At 39.3% G+C, this 17,806-nt stretch overlaps 1 protein-coding gene across 3 annotated transcripts in view; it reads right to left on the bottom strand.

Annotated features, from left to right (window-relative positions):
* The window catches only part of slc35f3b (solute carrier family 35 member F3b), a 53,569-nt gene that overhangs the window by 22,281 nt on the left and 13,482 nt on the right, over window positions 1-17,806 (bottom strand). Inside the window, exon 1 of one of the 3 annotated variants that reach the window (XM_088420635.1) lies at window positions 5,877-6,093. The exons of the other annotated variants lie outside the window; for them this stretch is intronic. Coding sequence (XP_088276761.1) covers window positions 5,877-5,952 — 76 coding nt within the window. The 5' untranslated portion in view covers window positions 5,953-6,093. Of the gene's footprint in view, window positions 1-5,876; window positions 6,094-17,806 lie in introns of those variants that run through there. 3 annotated transcript variants of the gene reach the window in all.

Raw genomic sequence — 17,806 nt, 5'->3', positions numbered from 1 at the left:
ATACTTATATATAATAATCTAGAATAATATCGAATAATCTTCCTGGATAATCACAGTCATAATGGAACGTTTACTTGCATTACTCGATTTCTTTTTGGTGTGACCCCTGAGCAGGACGCCGCAACATGTCTGCTGAGCTCCTCTGGAAAAATTCACATTGTCTTGTTCAGAAATATGTTTATGCGTATCATACACATACACAGCGACAGTTACGATTTGGTCACCACTGACGACTGTCGGACCAGCAAAAAGATGTAAGATGCCCATCTCTTCTATTGAAGCTGACACAGTCATTTTGACTGAAATCATGGACGACTTTGGATTCGAAAGGAAAAGCAATATCAAGCACAGACCAAAAAACTAAAATTAAAAGTTATTTCATTTAATCATGATTTGTTTACTCTGCCTTCCCTGACCTGATGTTCACGAAGGTAATTCTTCATCAATCATTACTCCCTGAAAAAATAATAATTAAAAAAAATGCTCAAGTAAAATTGTGTAAATAATATTTCTATATTCTAGTGAGAGCTTTTCTTTGATTCACCATCTCACATTTTTAAGAAGTACTCATTACTGAATGCTTTTGTCCCCCTCTTACCCTCCAGCTTTTCTTGCAGGCTGTCGCACAACAGAAATGCTCCATCTGTCACGCTATAAATTTGAAGAGGATAAACAGCCTTCATGCACCCTCACAAAACTGTTCACATCTTTGACTGCGAGTTAGATTTGGATTTTAGGCTTCGGGGTAGGTTCTTTCCGTAGTAGAACAGATGGTATATTTATGCAATATTTTATGTCACACTGAGGATTGATTTCGCCCCCCATAACAGGAAGAATGAGATGTACATGTAGCTGGATCACGTTGGTGGCTTCTCTGCCCACAAATCTCAAAGCGCACATGCATCCAAAGATTAAAAAAGACAGCAGCCACAAATGAGAGGGTTGATCGAAGCAGAATTTGGCTATGCAATGATGAACCGCTGGCATTCAGCTTCAAATGAACTCCAACAAAATAACAGTCTGTCCAACACAATCTTTTCTTATGCTAACAAATCTACTCCCCTTTTGATTAAAGTAGAAGCTCGGCCCTTCTATCATTTATAAGGATCATATAGCTTGAATTATATCTGTAAGAAAATAAGGTTACTCACTGCAAATCAATTTCCCACCAACAAGTCAATATTATGCAACATGAGATTTGACACACAGCCCGGGCATCATTTAATGGATTTCATGTGGTTAAGACAAATGGAGCCCTGTGGGAAGGTTTGATGTGAGGAATTAGGACCGCTCGCCCGAGGGACATGTTATCTCTGTTAAGTTATGAAGCATAAAATGGGTTTTCAAGACACTGCAGAGCTTTGAGTGAACTTCGACTGACACGGGAGGAACACCCCAAAGACACAGTCACTAAATAGACTTAAGGGAATCAATAACTAAGCCGAGTCTGCTCCGATTTGTCATAGAAGCGCTCAGACAATGTCGAGACGGCAGACAATATGGTGAAATCAAACGTGGCTTCGGGTTGCAGCAGCTCAGGATGGAGTTTGAACATTTTCAGTAATATAAACAGGTTTAACCAGTATGTGTTCCCTTGAACTCCAACAGATGGAACAGAAGCATAATAATGCAAAATATAAGCAGAAGCAAAACCTCTTTCACTCTCACTATTTATTTATCTATTTATTCATTTAATACATGAGAAATGTTCATCAGCATTTTTGGTTATTCATGAGTGGGTCAGTCCTTGTCCTATGTGAATAACGAGGGTCGACTTTAAGATATATTGGTCTTTCTTATGATGGGATTAGTAATTGTATTAATTTGTTCAAATAAACATGTTCTTTAAATAGATGAATTGATCCATCTTCTGAGCGGCTAAGCTATCTTTTTAACTCAGTGTTTGGTGGTATGTGATTGGTTCCAAACTTCTGATTGTGTAAAGAGTAATAAGCGCCATCTGTATCAGTTTTCTATTACCATTTACAAGAGGAGAAATAGAAGCATTCTTGCAGTACAGAAACAAAGGTTCTTAAAGTCGTTGTTACATAAGAGACGGAATCTCTTGCTCCCGTGTGATTCCCTCTTCAAAGCGGCTACCGACCACTCACACTAAGTCGTATGCAGCCTCCACTCGCTCACTAGCACAATTTACAGTGCCACGTCAAACACACATTTAAAGTTCCTTCACTTTGGGGCGAGTGCTGTGGTTAATAAATCTTACTGTCTCTGTCAGTCCCCAGAAATTATATCATGTATGTATTAATGTGTTTGTAATTCTGTTTTAATCAAGCATATCCGTATTGAGAAATAATAATACAGTGGAACCTCTAGATACAAATTTAATTCAGTGCCGTTTGTATCCTGAATCATTCTTATAGTGAATCACATTTTACATGCAAATTGCCTAATTTGTTCCAAGGTCGAAATAAACGCCGTATTAAATTTTATAATATTGTACCTAATCTTTCAAGAACACCATGTTCGGTGGATGTCAGGCAGATGACAGAAAAAAAATAGCTGTAAACAATACTTTTAAAAAAACTTATAAAAAAACTTACTTATAACTTATAAAAATAACTTAATATTTTTTTTTACTTATAAAAAAAAAACACACAAAACATCGAAATTCGAAATTTAATCAGATTTGACCAATGCAACTGTGGATGGATGCAAATGGACCAAAAATGAGGTTAACCCACTCAACAAAGAAGCGCCTTGTTACCCAGGCGTTTGCAACCACAACAACGGAAAGCTCTCTTTTAGCGCTTTATGGGACGTGTTGAGTAGCGTGCACGTCAGCGCTGGCAGCTTCCCCATGTCATACCACTGAAGGAATATAAGCCCTCCTCTTATATTTATGGAACGACGCCTGTGAAGCCTTAAAGTCTCGAGGTAGGCCTACAGTACTTGCTGCGATGTCCTTTAGCCTGCGTTGTCTTTGGATCGCATACTCACAAGATGGCGATTAATGCCTCTGGCCTTTTGGCAGATAATCTTCTCGGTAATTGTATCTCCAGCGATTTCTTTTTGTTTAATTCAGAGGAGAAGAAGTCTCTCCATCTTGTTGTGGATGTCGCTCCTTTTATTTGAAATGATAGTCCCGCTTTTAGACGGTGTTGCTTTCATTGTCATGTTTGGTTGGGATTTGGTGTTTTTTGGGGTTGTGGGTTTTGTTGTGGGGGTTTTGTTCTTAAGTTCATGTTTCTGTTCCACTTGTGACTGCCTTTATTGGTTGGGTTTTTGTTAGTTTGATTTCATCTACCTGTCTGGTTACCTGTCCTGCTGCGTGTCCTTCAATCAGCTTGTGTTGTCAAGCTGTTTTGCATTCTCCTTAGTTAATGTAAGTGTATTTAGGTTCCAGTTTAGTTCCGTTTAGCTGTCATTGCTTTTTCCTTGCTGTTATGCTCTCGCCCTGCTATTCTCCGTGTGTTTATTTCAGCTTCTAGTTCTGTTGCTGCTTTGTCCATTTTTTGTTATTTGTTATTCCTGCCTTGTTTAATTATTAAACCTTCATTTTTTTTTTCGCTATTTCCATTCAGTTTCCTGCATTTTTGGGTCCCCCTCCCTCCTCACCTCCACTCGCCATGCCTCATCATGGCATTTATGGCTTCTTTTTATTTAAGGATTGTGCATATTGTTGAAGGATTTCGGCCATACTCTCACAATTTTGTCCACCCATCTTGTTGCACTATTGTGGCACAGTACAAACACGTAAACCAAACTGAATTAACGCGAGAATGTACACTAGCGAGCTGTGCTATACAGCACTAATAGGATAGCAGGACAATGAAGGTGAAGGATTCTTACCAATAGGAGAGCAGGATACTGGTGCAGGGATTTCAGGTTTTTAACAAGGATGTCTCGGAGCATGCAAGTTATCGCTCGTATATTGGAATTTTTTCATGTTAAGAGGCAAAATTTAAGTCGAATTTTTATTCGTAAAGTGAATATTTCGTGTACAGAAGCGTTCATATCTAGATGTTCCGCTGTAAATTAATATGAAAAAACAGATGCTGTTAAATGGGAAATCTAACTATTTTTTTCCTTACAATAATCTGCTCTGTGCAGCCCCACTAGTGTAAACACAGCATTTGGAAGCGTGTGGCGTATGAATTAGGTAGCTAAATCCACCTGTTCTTAACCAGCTCAGGAAGTGGCCATTTAGTCACTTGCGAGTGCTTGAAAATGACATCCCAGGGTTCAGGGACCACCAGCTCACCTGTTTGCTGAGTTAGGTCAAGTGACATTTGCAAGGTGAGGTGTGATGGGCTGTTACCTGAGCTCTCAGCAACTGTGATGTCATTTTCAGTCTAGACTAAGAGGCAAAATGGCCATCCCTTGAAAAGTATAAAAAACAGAGTCGATTTTGCAGCTTAATTCATACAGTATTAATCATAATACTATGTTTAAAACACAAAGAGATGACTTCTGTTTCTAACAGCAGTGCGAATATCCTAACAGTTGGAGGATGAATTATTGATTTCATTTTAATTCAGATATATTTTTTACATAACTGCAGATGATGCAACAACAGGTCCCAAGACAAGTCACTAAGCTTCTATTCTAGACAATAAGCCAAAGTAGAGCATGTCAGTGCTCCTGTAAGCTCTAGATCAATGTAAAGAACTCCCATTTTTGTGAATTTCCTTGTAAAAAGAACATTTTATGGCTGCCCATATCACAAGTTCAGCATGTTTATTCATCCAACATATCTTCAATGCACACAAGCAACTAAAAGATGATGTCATTCAGTGCTAATCTATAATGGAAGTATAAACACACACAAACCATCGCCTAAAGTTTTTTTTTTTTTAACTGGAAATGCAAATGAGCTCGAAATTATTTTAGACACACTCGCTTGTAATGTTCTGTCAAATCAGCCGCCTGTTTATGTTCATTGCAGCACTTCCGATAATGTTACAACACTGGGATATACCCTCTGTGCTGAAGCTGACAAATACACCGAACACATCACACTTTTTTACAGCAGTAGAGCCTGAGGTATGATGCCAGGTAGGCAAGCGAACATGACTGAAGCTTGGGGACACGTTAGATGTTAGTAGGAATGCAGCATAACAGCAACACGCCACACGAGAGACGTCTTGTTGCCCTTACTAATGGAAATGTTCAAATTGTGATCCTGCAGGTACAACAAAGCTGGCAGAGAGAGATTGAACTCAGCTATGAACAATTCTGTAGGGTGCACAACATTTGCTGGTGTCCTGGCTTCAATGGCAAGCTGGAGGTTGCAGACTGTGGAGGGAATCCCTGCTGCAATAACAACCTCGTACAGTATTGGAACAGCCCAATAAGCAAATGTGTGTGTGGCAATAGCGACAATGTGCACGGTGAAATAAGATCATACAGTTTTGATGCACACTGTGTGAGGTGTGAATGTAACATTTCTAATTATCCCTAAGTACTGCCAAGGTGCCCTTGAGCCAGGTCCTAACCTCTCAAACACCTTACTGCATGCTAGGTGTCTGCAGAGCCGTAAATGGTTTCTGTTGTTGAAATACTATGTAGAATTACCCATGATGTGTAATTGCTGCAGTTATCAATCAGTATTGGAAATTGCAGCGGTATAAAACTGCTCTACATCATTCTATTTCACAAACGGCAATTTCAATGTAAAACAAAACAAAAAATCGGGCAGAACTTGTAGGAGTAAATGAAGATATTTGATGCAGCAGTTCCTATATTTTTGATTGATGAGCCTAAAGTGGCTGGACTTTGACTTGTTCCAGTTATATTGTAATTCGAATTGTAAAAGTTTTTTTACAGGAAAAATACCAACCTATACACGGTACTCCTAGGAGGCTGTCCTCTCCGTGCAACGACATGCATCGACACGCACCTTAACTAATGCCTACCTTTCACTTTGGTGAGGGTGAGCACCGGACTGTTGCAGGCGGACAGCGGGGCGACCCTGGCCGAGTGTTTCTTCATGATGTCGAGCTCGGGTGGGGTGAGCTCCCGAACCGTTTAGACTACATCCCTATAGCGAATGAAGCCCCAGACTCCGGACCTCTTGACGGGACACTTCACATTGCAGGACCCGGTGTCCTTGCGCCTTCCATCTATCTAACTTCGCCCCCTTCCTGCCGTAGTGATCTCTCCTTCCCCCCAGTCGTCCGCACTTTTGCTTCCTCTTGCGAGCCCTCCCTCTCCTAAATGAGTGCGTTCGCGCGGTGCAGGTCTCTCCTCACGTACGCTACCGTTTGCTGCAATTCGCCACGTCAGTGCCACCACCCTCCCACTCACCCGTGCAAGCACTTCCCAAACAAAGCTGGTGACTCCCCGAGAAACCCCTGGGGACCGATGTGTTACTTCAAAGTTATAGCATCTTGTTTTTTTTTTTTTTAATGTTTTTTTTTCAAGGAGGGTGGGGGGGAATTCTACACTCTAGAAACATCCATCTATTTTCATTACCCGCTTATCCTCACTAGAGTCGCAGGTTTGCTGATGCCTATCCCAGGCTTCTCACTCCCAATCACACGTTAGGGCAATTTGGAGTGCCCAATATAACTGCCATATCATTTGGAATGAGGGAGGAAGCCGGCGTGTCCCTAGAAAACTCAGGCAGGCACGCGGGGAACATGCAAACGCTACACAGGAAGACCGGGACAAGGTAGGATTAAACCCGGGCCCTCGGAACTGTAAGGCAGACATGCTAACGAGACGAGTTTGATCAAAACAGACGAGACAACTTTTTTGGGGTTCTGCATTTAACCAACAACCCACAAAATAACACACAGTTTAGCTTTTTTTTTTTTTTTTTGGGATGCTCTTGGCTGTTGAGCCAAGAGGAATTTCGCAGGAACCAGCCCGAATTTGGGTTTGTTTTTGTCTTATTATTTAATTTATTTATGCACTTATACTCTCAAAATTTTGGGGTCAAAAAGAGGCAAAGAATTTGTGTTTTTTTTCTCTTTTTTTAGTTAATTGTTTATTGCACATTTGGCCCCAAAAAGTAAACCCATAAACTAATGTTTTTGACTGTTTTATTGGTCTTTTATATTGAACCGAAATTGGGCCAAAACTTAAATTGAATTGAATTGTGTGAATTGTTTTTTTTGTTTGTTTTTTTTTTTTTGGTTGTTTTTTTTGTTAGTTTTATTTTGGAGGTTACAAAACCCCAGAAATGGTTTTAGTGTATCTATATGACCCAAAATTTGGGGTTAAATATAGAATAGTTCTTAATCAAATAGAATACTTCTTTATGGTCACCGTAACACATGTACGTACAACACAATTTTAAAAAGTCAGTGCAATTAAAAAAATAAACAAATAGTAATAAAATACATAGAACTAACACACCCCTTCATACGGTACATTCTGCTTGTCACCATTGCACGATCCCGTAGTGCTACTGTGCATTTATGATATGTTAATGATTGTTATTTTTATGGAATTCAGGGTAGTTATTGCTGTTAGATAGAAACTGTTCTTAAATCTACTTCGTCTCGATATAAGTGTCCTTTATGGTCTGCCTGATGGCAATTCTTCAAACATTTATAATCCAAATTATACAAGCCAAAATGTTGAATCAGTCACCTTTTGACTCTTCTAGAGTGCACTGCATCAAAATGATTTTATCAGCACATCTGCACTTACATCTTTGTGGCTCTGGTTCCAACTGGATGGATGGTGCAGACAATTGGAAGTTGCTAATCACGTCACACGCTTTATGCTCTGGACAAATTTCACGCGCCCCCGTTGAAAGTGCAGCAATATCAAATGTTTTCAGGCCCGCAAGTCCAGTGACAGGTTACTGAACCGGCTGTGAAAATATTTCATAAGATGGCTTAAATGACACTCGGTTGCACTTCGGTTGCACTCGGTTGTACTTTTCCTGCTGACGTGTGGATTAAACCGTGCAGATAAATACATCAGTGTGACTAGTAGACTGGACCTCTCTGTATTGATCTGAGCCCTTTCCTCGTGAGTCAACTTTAATCACAAAAGTCGATATGACCTGAACAAGTGAACAGTCTCTGCAGCTTCCACTTTTCTGAGATTTTACAGTGTCAACTGACCTTGAGTTCTGCAACACCTCGTTTAACTAACCGCGACTTCGTGAACGCTAGACCCAGTCGTGCTATAACCCAAGATAAAAGATGTTTGATTCAAAGGGAATCAAGGGGTTTAGACTAACCCGCGGCTGATTAATGAATTTAGAGGCGTGGCTCAATACTTTTGCTCACAAGGTGTTTGTGTGCGTGTCTGAAGTGACTCTGCACTGGTGTGTGAAAGCCGCTGAGCGTGAGCATGCCTGAAGGAAGCTCCACTGAATAATTCACTGCATAGACTCGCCACACTCTCGAGCACCAATCCCCTAACCCTGTCTAACTAGGACAGGGAGCTTGAGAAAGACGGCGTTCAGACCAATGTCGACGTCCCTCACCAGCCACTGTATCCCACACTTGTACTTCCCTCGTGGTATTAGCGGATGGCGCGTATATGCATGAACGCGCTGTGAAGTAACGCATTCCGCGGCGCCTAAGCCGTTTGCTGCTTTTTGTCTCGGTTTAGATCGTACTGCCATGTGGTCACAGTAAGACATCCCATGAGTTTGTACAAATTCCACCGCGGCAAAAAGGGGGCCATCTGTGTTTGGGAGAGACTGCTGTTAGCTTCCCCCATTAGCAGAAAAGCAGGGTGCAAGAAAAGGATGGATGAGATTGTTAAAGGATCCCAGACAGTGACTCATAGACTTTTATGTGTGAGCACGGAGGAGGATCAAACTGTTCTGGGATGCCACATGACAACACACTCACTCATGAAGTGTGTGAATAGAGGTGAGTGTGTAGTCAAGCAAGGGCAGAATGGATCCTTCACTAGCAGTCTTTTACATCACTGTTTGCATTTGAATCAATCAAGCACACCAATGCTCAAAATAGGTGGTGTGGCATCGCTATTTGCTCAATACGTTTTGGACTTAGAGTCAAGCGCTCACCGATAGTCCCGGGTGGTTTTCGGATTACAGTTCAATTGTGTTCAAGTGTGCCAGGTTTTGTGAGAGTTAATTCGTGATCCGTACGGAACAATTGCCATGGTTTTTGAAGTGCTTGGTGTGCGTTCTTGTGATGGCTGCATGTTCAACTGACATTGCACGTTTGCTGTCGGATCAAGATGAGTCTTGTCATCTCAAGTGGTAGAGGTGAGAAACCCACCGGGATGATCTATTGGATGATTTGGGCAACTAGAAATGGAACGAGTCCTTGGGCAATGTGGGTACTTCCTGTATTTCTCCGAGTTTTTTTCCTTCAACCCTCACAGTGGGGGGTCGTTACCACTAAAGTCAAGGGTAGACTTATACTCACATTTTTGTAAAGTTCACCCAAATTGAAGTAAAAAAGGGGGGATTGACATGGGCACAAGGTCGTCTTGAACACGAAGAAATATGGTAGGTAAGTATGAAATGATTTTATTGATTATGATTTTATACTTTTATTTTCATTTGATGCACACCAATATGTCAAGGAAGCGGCAACAACAATGTTTATAACAGGCTTTCGCGGACATAAACAAGGAGGCCACCTCTGGAGGTGGGAAGTCCAATCGGCACAACACATGACAACTGACACAAGCACTACACAGTACAGACTCCATAGCCAAAGTCCAACACGCCCACACTAAACGCAAACAACTCTTACCAATCATGTAGAATGCTGGACAGTGATCCAGGCAGACGAGGATTAACAATAGGCAACAACATGGCGCATGCAGCGGGCCATCCGCGATACAGGGAAGCCACAGCTGCTCTTTTGGGCCGTTCTTTCAAAAGTAAATTGTTGTTGTATCGCGATGACTTTGCTGGCGTTTTTTTTTTTTTTTTTTTTGTGTGTGTGTTTGGTCATCGAATTCAAATGTGTAGTCTAACTAGTTATCCTAACCCCAAAAGTGATAGTTGTGCACTATCGTAAAACTTGTGTTGCGTGGAGCAGACCCCCGGCCCCTTCTCTTCCTTCTCATTGTTTTATTTACAATTGGTATAGATACTACTTTTATTTCCTATTTTTGTCCGTTATTATTTGCAATTGACATCCAAACCAGAAACTCGATCGGTTGCACACAAGACAAAAACTGATATCCAAAAGATGATGTGAATTACATTGAAGAAGGTTTTCCTCCTTCACTTTCTGTTGCTCCCCATGTAATATAAATAGCACTTACTTGACCTACGATTACATATAAAAAATGTTAATTAAATAGAACACATTTATTTACACCTTACTGAAATCTATAGTACTAGGTTTATAAAAGGAATAACTGTTCATACTTGCACATTACACATTGTTCCTTTAAATTAAATGATTAGCTATTACTACCGACCACCATTGCTCTCTGTCACTAGCAAACACACAAAATCCGCCTGGCAAAGGTGACCATCATATAACAAATTAAAGCATACAGATGCAAAGGGTGTGTGTGTGTGTGTGTGTGTGTGTGTGTGTGTGTGTGCGTGTGTGCGTGCATGTGTGTGAAAATATGCTATTATGTTGTGCTTGCATAGTCATGTTTTTTCTTTTAATGCTGCAAAAAAGCACATCGGTTTGTATTCCAATGTGCTGTCTTGTGGTATTACTTGCGTCAAATTCAATGGGAAGCCAACTGTAATAAAGGGCAACGTTTTCATTTTCTTGGGTTCTTAGCCTAAGGCTCCGAAGCTGAATTTGTTTTTTAGAGACATATCATCATGATGGAAAATTCAATATTTGTACGTCATCACTCGTGACTTGCAGCAATTCATTTATACAAACTGCCATCCAGGATCACTTTGCCTAACTGATCATTTTACCTGTGCACACATTTCTCTTTTACAAATTTGCTCTCTTAACTGGATTAGTGTGTATATATATATATATATATATATATATATATATATATATATATATATATATATATATATATATATATATATATATATATATATATATATATATATATATATATATATATATATATATATATATATATATAATATACTAGGTTTGTAGTGCTGTACATAACAGATTAATGTGAAAGAGTGTGTCATGTGTGTGAAGGTTTTTTTTTTTTTAATCCAAAATCAAAGAAGCAAAACTTGACCTGAAGAATTAGACCTGAGAAACTAGACTTGGAAAACTAGTCTTGGATGTAAACTAGAAAGGCAGCTTGACATAACGGTTTAACAGAGAGCTTTTGAGCGTTGATGTTCTAACTTCCAAAGAAAACCCAATTTAAATACTGAATGACACCTTGCCAACCAGCCACCACATCACAGCAGTACAGTCACAACACAATAAGGCTAAAAAAGGGTAAACATATTTTCCAATTTAAAAACCAGAACACTACAATTCTGCTGAAAATCAAATATAAAATCAATACTCACCAGAAACAATTCATGTCAAATTTAATCGCTTGTGAATCTGATGACCACTGCTCGTGTTACTACTTTAGCTAATGCTAAATGCTATTTTGGATGACATTTCAACAGTGCTGCTGCTCAATGCATTCGTCATTATCTAACCTTTTTCCTTTGGTTCCTGCATTGTAGCCCCTGCACCTTCAACAGGGGCACACCCTGAAATGGTTGGCAGCCAATCGCAGGGCACACAGAGACGAACAACCATCCATGCACCCAATCACACTTAAGGACAATTTAGTACGTCCAATACACCGGCCATGCATGTTTTTCAAGTAAAGCCCAGAGAGAACCAACACGGGTTCGGGGAGACTACGCAGACTCCACTCAGGAAGAGGGAGCTTCGGCATCTTTCTGTGCAAGGACTGCGGTCAAAGTTACTGAACTGTTGGAGAACTTCAGAGTAGTTGCCTCTGTAGGTGCATGGCTTTAAAGGATTTAATGTGCCTGGATGATCGTCAGCAGCGCTTAAAAGTAACTGAAAGTCTTCTTTGAAGTGATTTAAAATGTTCAACCGGATACATACAGCCTGACTCAAAGTGCAAATTTTCAAGAATACGCTCAAAATAAATTTATCCCAATCCCTCTTAAGAATATTATGTTGAATCTGGATTTTTTTCTGAATTGTATTAAGGGAAATTAACTTTGAAATTAGTGTTTGAACTAAAGTAGACCTCCCACGTGAAATACTTTTGACAAATTCTGCTGACATCTCTAATCCTTCTTTTTGTAAAGCTGAGATACAGTATATCATGAGCAGGCCATCATCTACATTACCTCGTTTTATCATCTATGGAAGCTTGAAGCTTTTAAATTTAACCTCATGAACTCTCATTTCATTAATAAGATTAGACATGATCGGCTTTTGCGATTGAATTGTGACAATGTGAGTCAATGAAAAAAGTCCATTTATTCCAATATGACTATGAATATTAATAGTGTAGTGATTGATATTAATGAAAAACAGCCAACTGGAGATTGCTTTCTTCAAAGGAAAAGAATAATCATTTTATCTCATCTTTGCAATTTAATATGTGCCATCTGCTTTGCAAGGCAATAAAGTCACAATGTAAACAATTAAATAAAGATGTCTCTGCCCTTTGTCTCATCTTGCAAGGAATAACATAGTGGGGGGGCTTGCTAATACAACATATTGACTCAACTCAGCCCAACTTTATTTATATAACACGCATTGCTGCATACAGAGTGCTGTGCATGAGGTGAAATTGATCATGCGATAACAAAACCAGTGCAAACAGTAATTTAACACAAATTACACTATCCATCCAAGGGCCACAGGCTTGCTGTTGCCTATCCCAGCTGACTAGGGGCAGTAGGTTGGGAACACCTTGAACTGGTTGCCAGCCAATGAAGGCCACACAGAGAAGAACAACCATTTCCGCACCCAATCAGACCCTGAAGGGCAATTTAGTAAGCCCAATACACCTACCATGCATGTTTTTGGAGTGTGGGAGGAAGCGGGAGTGCCTACGCGGGCTCGGGGAGAACATGCAAACTCCACTGATGTGCTTTCTTAGGACGGAACGGAGAGGCAGTAAATACAGAGAAAATTATAATGGCCCCAAAACAGAACCCTGTGGCACACCATACAACAGGGGCAGTACAAAAACTCAGAGCAACCAAAGCCGACACAAAAAGTCCTTCCTGCCAAATAGGACCTGAACCACTCTCGAGTACAACTAACAATGCCCTCATCATATAACTGCTTGTTTCAAGTACGACAGCAGTCAAATCAAATTACTTTCAGATGTGTCCTCAGAACAGACGGAATTCATCTACGTCCCTGTAAATTTATACAGCAGCCAACTTTTCTTTGTTTTGTTTTTTTAAATTAAATCATTTGGCTGCCTTGGAGAGGGTGGCGAGTTGTCATAAGTTGCAAAAAAAAAAAAGTTAAATTACAGAACTCCAGTACAATTGTTCGACACCATCTAACTTGTTCACTTTGCAGCAAATCATTAGAAAAGCTGTACATTCTAATGTTGATTCTAGGATCAGGATTTACTGTACCCTATGTTAAACAACGGTAAGCTCTTCCTGAGGCCAGATTGATTTGAACATACTCCTTGTCATGAACTCTGAAAATTTGAAAGTGTAGGTAATGCTGTGACGAATAAGAATCAACACAGATCATAGGAAACTTCTGCTCTCAAAAGAGAATTTAAAATATTCATAAAACCAGAGAAAATGTTCAGTAAATGAATAGAGCATTATTGCAGACATTAAAGCTTGATGGCACTGCATGACAGAATCTGATGTAGTCCATTACGTTTAGCAGACGAACTGGATTCAAGAAATAAAATCTCGATGCAGTGACTTTGAAGGAGGGTTCATTGTTAGCTGGCAGAGCTTGCTACATAATGTGCGGAAGTAGCACTTGTTTCTACAATGGCATCTAAATTTAAATGTGTGGGAACGACTTCAATAAAAAATTGAAAATGTATGTAAGGCCATGTAAAGACGATTTAGCACATGTTGGCACAATGTATCTGGTAATACGTTAGTACACAGGTGTCAAAGTCAAGGCCCGGGGGCCAGATCCGGCCCGCCACCTCACTTTTTGCGGCCCTTGAAATGCTGATTTGACTTCAGGTTTCTGACTAAAATACCAAAATTGCAAGTTTAAAAAATTGGGGGAAGAAAAACAAACATTTTCTTATTCTCCAAATCTCTTTTGAACCGTTTTTGCCGGCTTCTGATAGCAATTCTTGGTAAATGTGTAATCAACACATTTAAAATGTATTTGCATTCACAGTCATTCCGGCCCTCTGACAGAAACAATCACTATAATGCGGCCCAAATAAAAAATTTGTTTGACACCACTGCGTTAGTAGAATTAAGCACATAAACCACACAGGGATTTAATTTCTACTATTAAATAAAGCGTTCGAAGTATATACTCAAAGTGCTTTACAAAAGCTCATTTTCACCCTCTCGAATAAACATAAACACTATTATTGAAGAATCACAACTTAGTTCAATCCACCTATCATGGTGTGAGACAAAGCCTTGTGAGAATGAAAATAAGTGAATCTCAATAGGCTTAACGCAGGTGTGTTTTCCTTTACTAGGGATTTGAGGGGGAACTTTTTCCGTGATGGTTAAAAATAAAAGTGACCATGCAATACCCTTTTAAATTAAGTCAGAAATTCAAATAGTTGAAAATGTTTCCCCAAAACAGCAAATGTACAGTTAAAAAAAATCTTATGATTTTTTTATCCTGGGATCAAATGTAATCTCATGCCGTCATCCAGACTGCTGCCTTTCCAAGTAATGTGAGACTTCTTGGGGCAGCCATTCCTAATGAAGTCCAGAGGCATCTATTTAAATGGTGTCAAGCTGTAATGCCTATGACAGCTCTTGCAGTCACACTCCACATGTTAATAAGAGAGTGCAGCAGCTCTATTAAAATAAATCTCCGAGAAGCATTTCGCAATCGGCATCATCTGCCTCTCCATTTGAAGTTACATAATAAAAGATTTGTTCTAAGAAAATGTGGAGCCCATTATCAGAGTGAATCACGTACGAGTACGTACTAAGGTGAGAAGCAAATTCTCTTGGCAAAGATGTCCTTTCTGCATTTGGCCACCTAGTGCACTGATCATAATATAAACCTTATAATGACATTCTAACCCTCTCCTGTTTTCTGTTCCATTTTAAGGGAAATAATATGCCACTTTCAAAAATAAAATACCACTAGCGTCCTCTGCTGTCGGATCAGCCAAATTGTTCAAGGGAGTCATGAATAAATGCATTTGTCTCTCTTTTGCCGGCAGAGGACACTGTGGTAACACTTTCAACCATTTGTCGCTCCTGCAGAAATGGATGGAAGTCGGTCAAGAAGTGGAGCAAAAAGTGGAACAGAGATGTCAGGAATGCATGTTGGAACCACAGAACACAAAAGACCCTTACACTCAATAATGTATTAACCCGGATGGACAAAAAGACCTATATATATATATATATATATATATATATATATATATATATATATATATATATATATATATATATATATATATATATATATATATATATATATATATATATATATGTGTGTGTGTGTGTGTATATATATATATATATATATATATATATATATATATATATATATATATATATATATATATATATATATATATATAGTTTAATCAAGTCTCAATTTTTCCATATATTTGTGACTTTTTACAGAATTTTTACAGTATGTTATTGTAAATCCAGCGCTATAGTTAATAAACATGAAAATTGATCATATATTTAATTTGGTCAAACAAACTGTCAAATGTATGCTGACCAGAATCCTAAAAGTTTCAAGTCCCAAAATTGTTTTAACACCCATTTTGCTCAAGCAAGAAGTTTTGATAATTACAGTTGCTTTTTAATGACAGAGTCATAGCGATTTATACACTTGTGATCATATTGTGCTCAATTGTGACAAGAAAACAGAATCATGTACCTCCTGAGCCTTTTCTTTGATGCTGGTAAAACCATGGCACACATGCCATGAACCGTATGAATAAGTTCAAAAAACATTAAGGAAGTGTTTGTCCGTGCTTTAAAAGAATCGTCATTCTTTCACCCCATGGAACAGGAATAGTTTCTCACAAATGACGGAAAGGATGAAGAGGTTAATTTTCTGCATAATCGTGGTACGGTGAAGCTCCTGAGCTGTTGGTTTGTGTCTTTGAAGTGTTCAGATGGGCCGACAGGGTTGCTATAGTGGGTCACTTCCAACAGCCAAGCTGCTTTTTCATCATTGCCCGGACCCAACATTTCAACTGCGACAGCAGCAGGTGCTTTGGCCTTGCTTCAAAAAGGTGTGTGTGTGTGTGTGTGTGTGTGCGTGTGTGTCTGTCTCTCTGTGTGAGGGAGAGAGAGAGAGAGAGAGAGAGAGAGAGAGAGAGAGAGAGAGAGAGAGAGAGAGAGAGAGAGACTGTCGATGCTCTAATTGAGACTTCCTTTTCTGTGGGGCAAAAAACAATGAAATCCTCAAGTCAAGCCCACGATAGGTCAATTCCCAATATACGCTGCTCACAGAAATGAGAGCTATTTGGCTTTCAGGTGGATTTGCACTAAATTGCTCTAAACTTTTACAGGTGAACTTAATATGACCTTTTTTGCATAATGAATGTCCGAATGGTGAATGTTTCAGTGTGTTTCACTCAACAGGGTACTGTCGAGCAAGGAGTTGGAGTTTGATCCATAAATCTGTCGATAAATTATACGTCTGCTTCGGTGCCTTTTTGTCACACTTCCAGTTTCTCTGTTAGGTTTGTTGCAACCTGCTGATGATGCAATGTGATATTAAATGACAACATACCTTTGATCAATTGTCCAGTGTCAAAATGTGAGCAATATGATGAAGTAAATATCGATTCTATTTGAACCCAAAGATCAATAATGTGTGTGCTGGTAGTCATAATTTCTTAAGAGTGCCATACTCACACCACCTCACTATGGCCCTTTCGCAAAGCTTATATAACTCTGAAATTACATGCTTGTATTAGATTCTCAATAATATAGCCAGCTGGTTCACCCATTTCTTATTATAGGAGAGCTATTGAATTGCACAGTTTGTGTCAATTACACATTTTTTGCACAGGTTTTGCATCATGAAACCTTCTGCAATAATTAGCAATGAAATTGGTGAATTGAAATAATGCTAGACAATTGTGTTTATTTATTTCACTGTATGGAATGTACTACTTGGCTGCAAGTAGCACATTCTCTCAGCTTATTTTTTGGTCTAATGAACAACATGGCATCATCTTATGGAAGTTGAGTGAAATTTGCAATTACCCATGGCATGGTGCAAATACCCCCGAGCAGTATTATTCAAACAATAATGCACGTTGGCTTATATGGCCCACTCTCAACGAACAGATTCGTTTTTGGAAATTTAAACATTCCTTCTAAATAACAAAACCTATAAAAAACAAAACAAACAGAGCACATAAAATTTGAACACATCATTAATGCCAAATTAATTGGCGCCCTGAGCTTGTTTCTCTGCAACAAGGCGAGCCCATTAATGCCAAACAATGACACTACAAGTTTCTTTCATCCAGTTGACTCCCTTGTTTAGTTTTTGTTGCAGTCACTAAAGAAAACCCTGCTTCATACAGATAGGATGTTGGAAATGGCAACAGGATTTGGCAATTTCAGTGCATTTTGCCATGACTTTCTGCCATGACTATAATTAGAACACCAGCAAGGTTGTTGTATCGGCTGTCGTCATTTGCGATCTCTGCCAGTTGATCACCATCTTGCACAGACAAGCTAGATTCAACTTGTTTGTTAGCAAATAGGTTGTGGATCCAATAACTCCTTTTTTGACTGAAAAGTCACGCTCAAAGTCCGCACCGCAATAAA

This window comes from Hippichthys cyanospilos, chromosome 8 (genome assembly GCF_059441005.1).
Source record: "Hippichthys cyanospilos isolate Australia breed blue-spotted pipefish chromosome 8, RoL_Hcya_1.0, whole genome shotgun sequence".
Classification (NCBI taxonomy): Eukaryota; Metazoa; Chordata; class Actinopteri; order Syngnathiformes; family Syngnathidae; genus Hippichthys; species Hippichthys cyanospilos.
The sequence above is the reverse complement of the archived record's forward strand: the minus strand, read 5'-3'. Positions and strand labels throughout refer to the sequence as shown.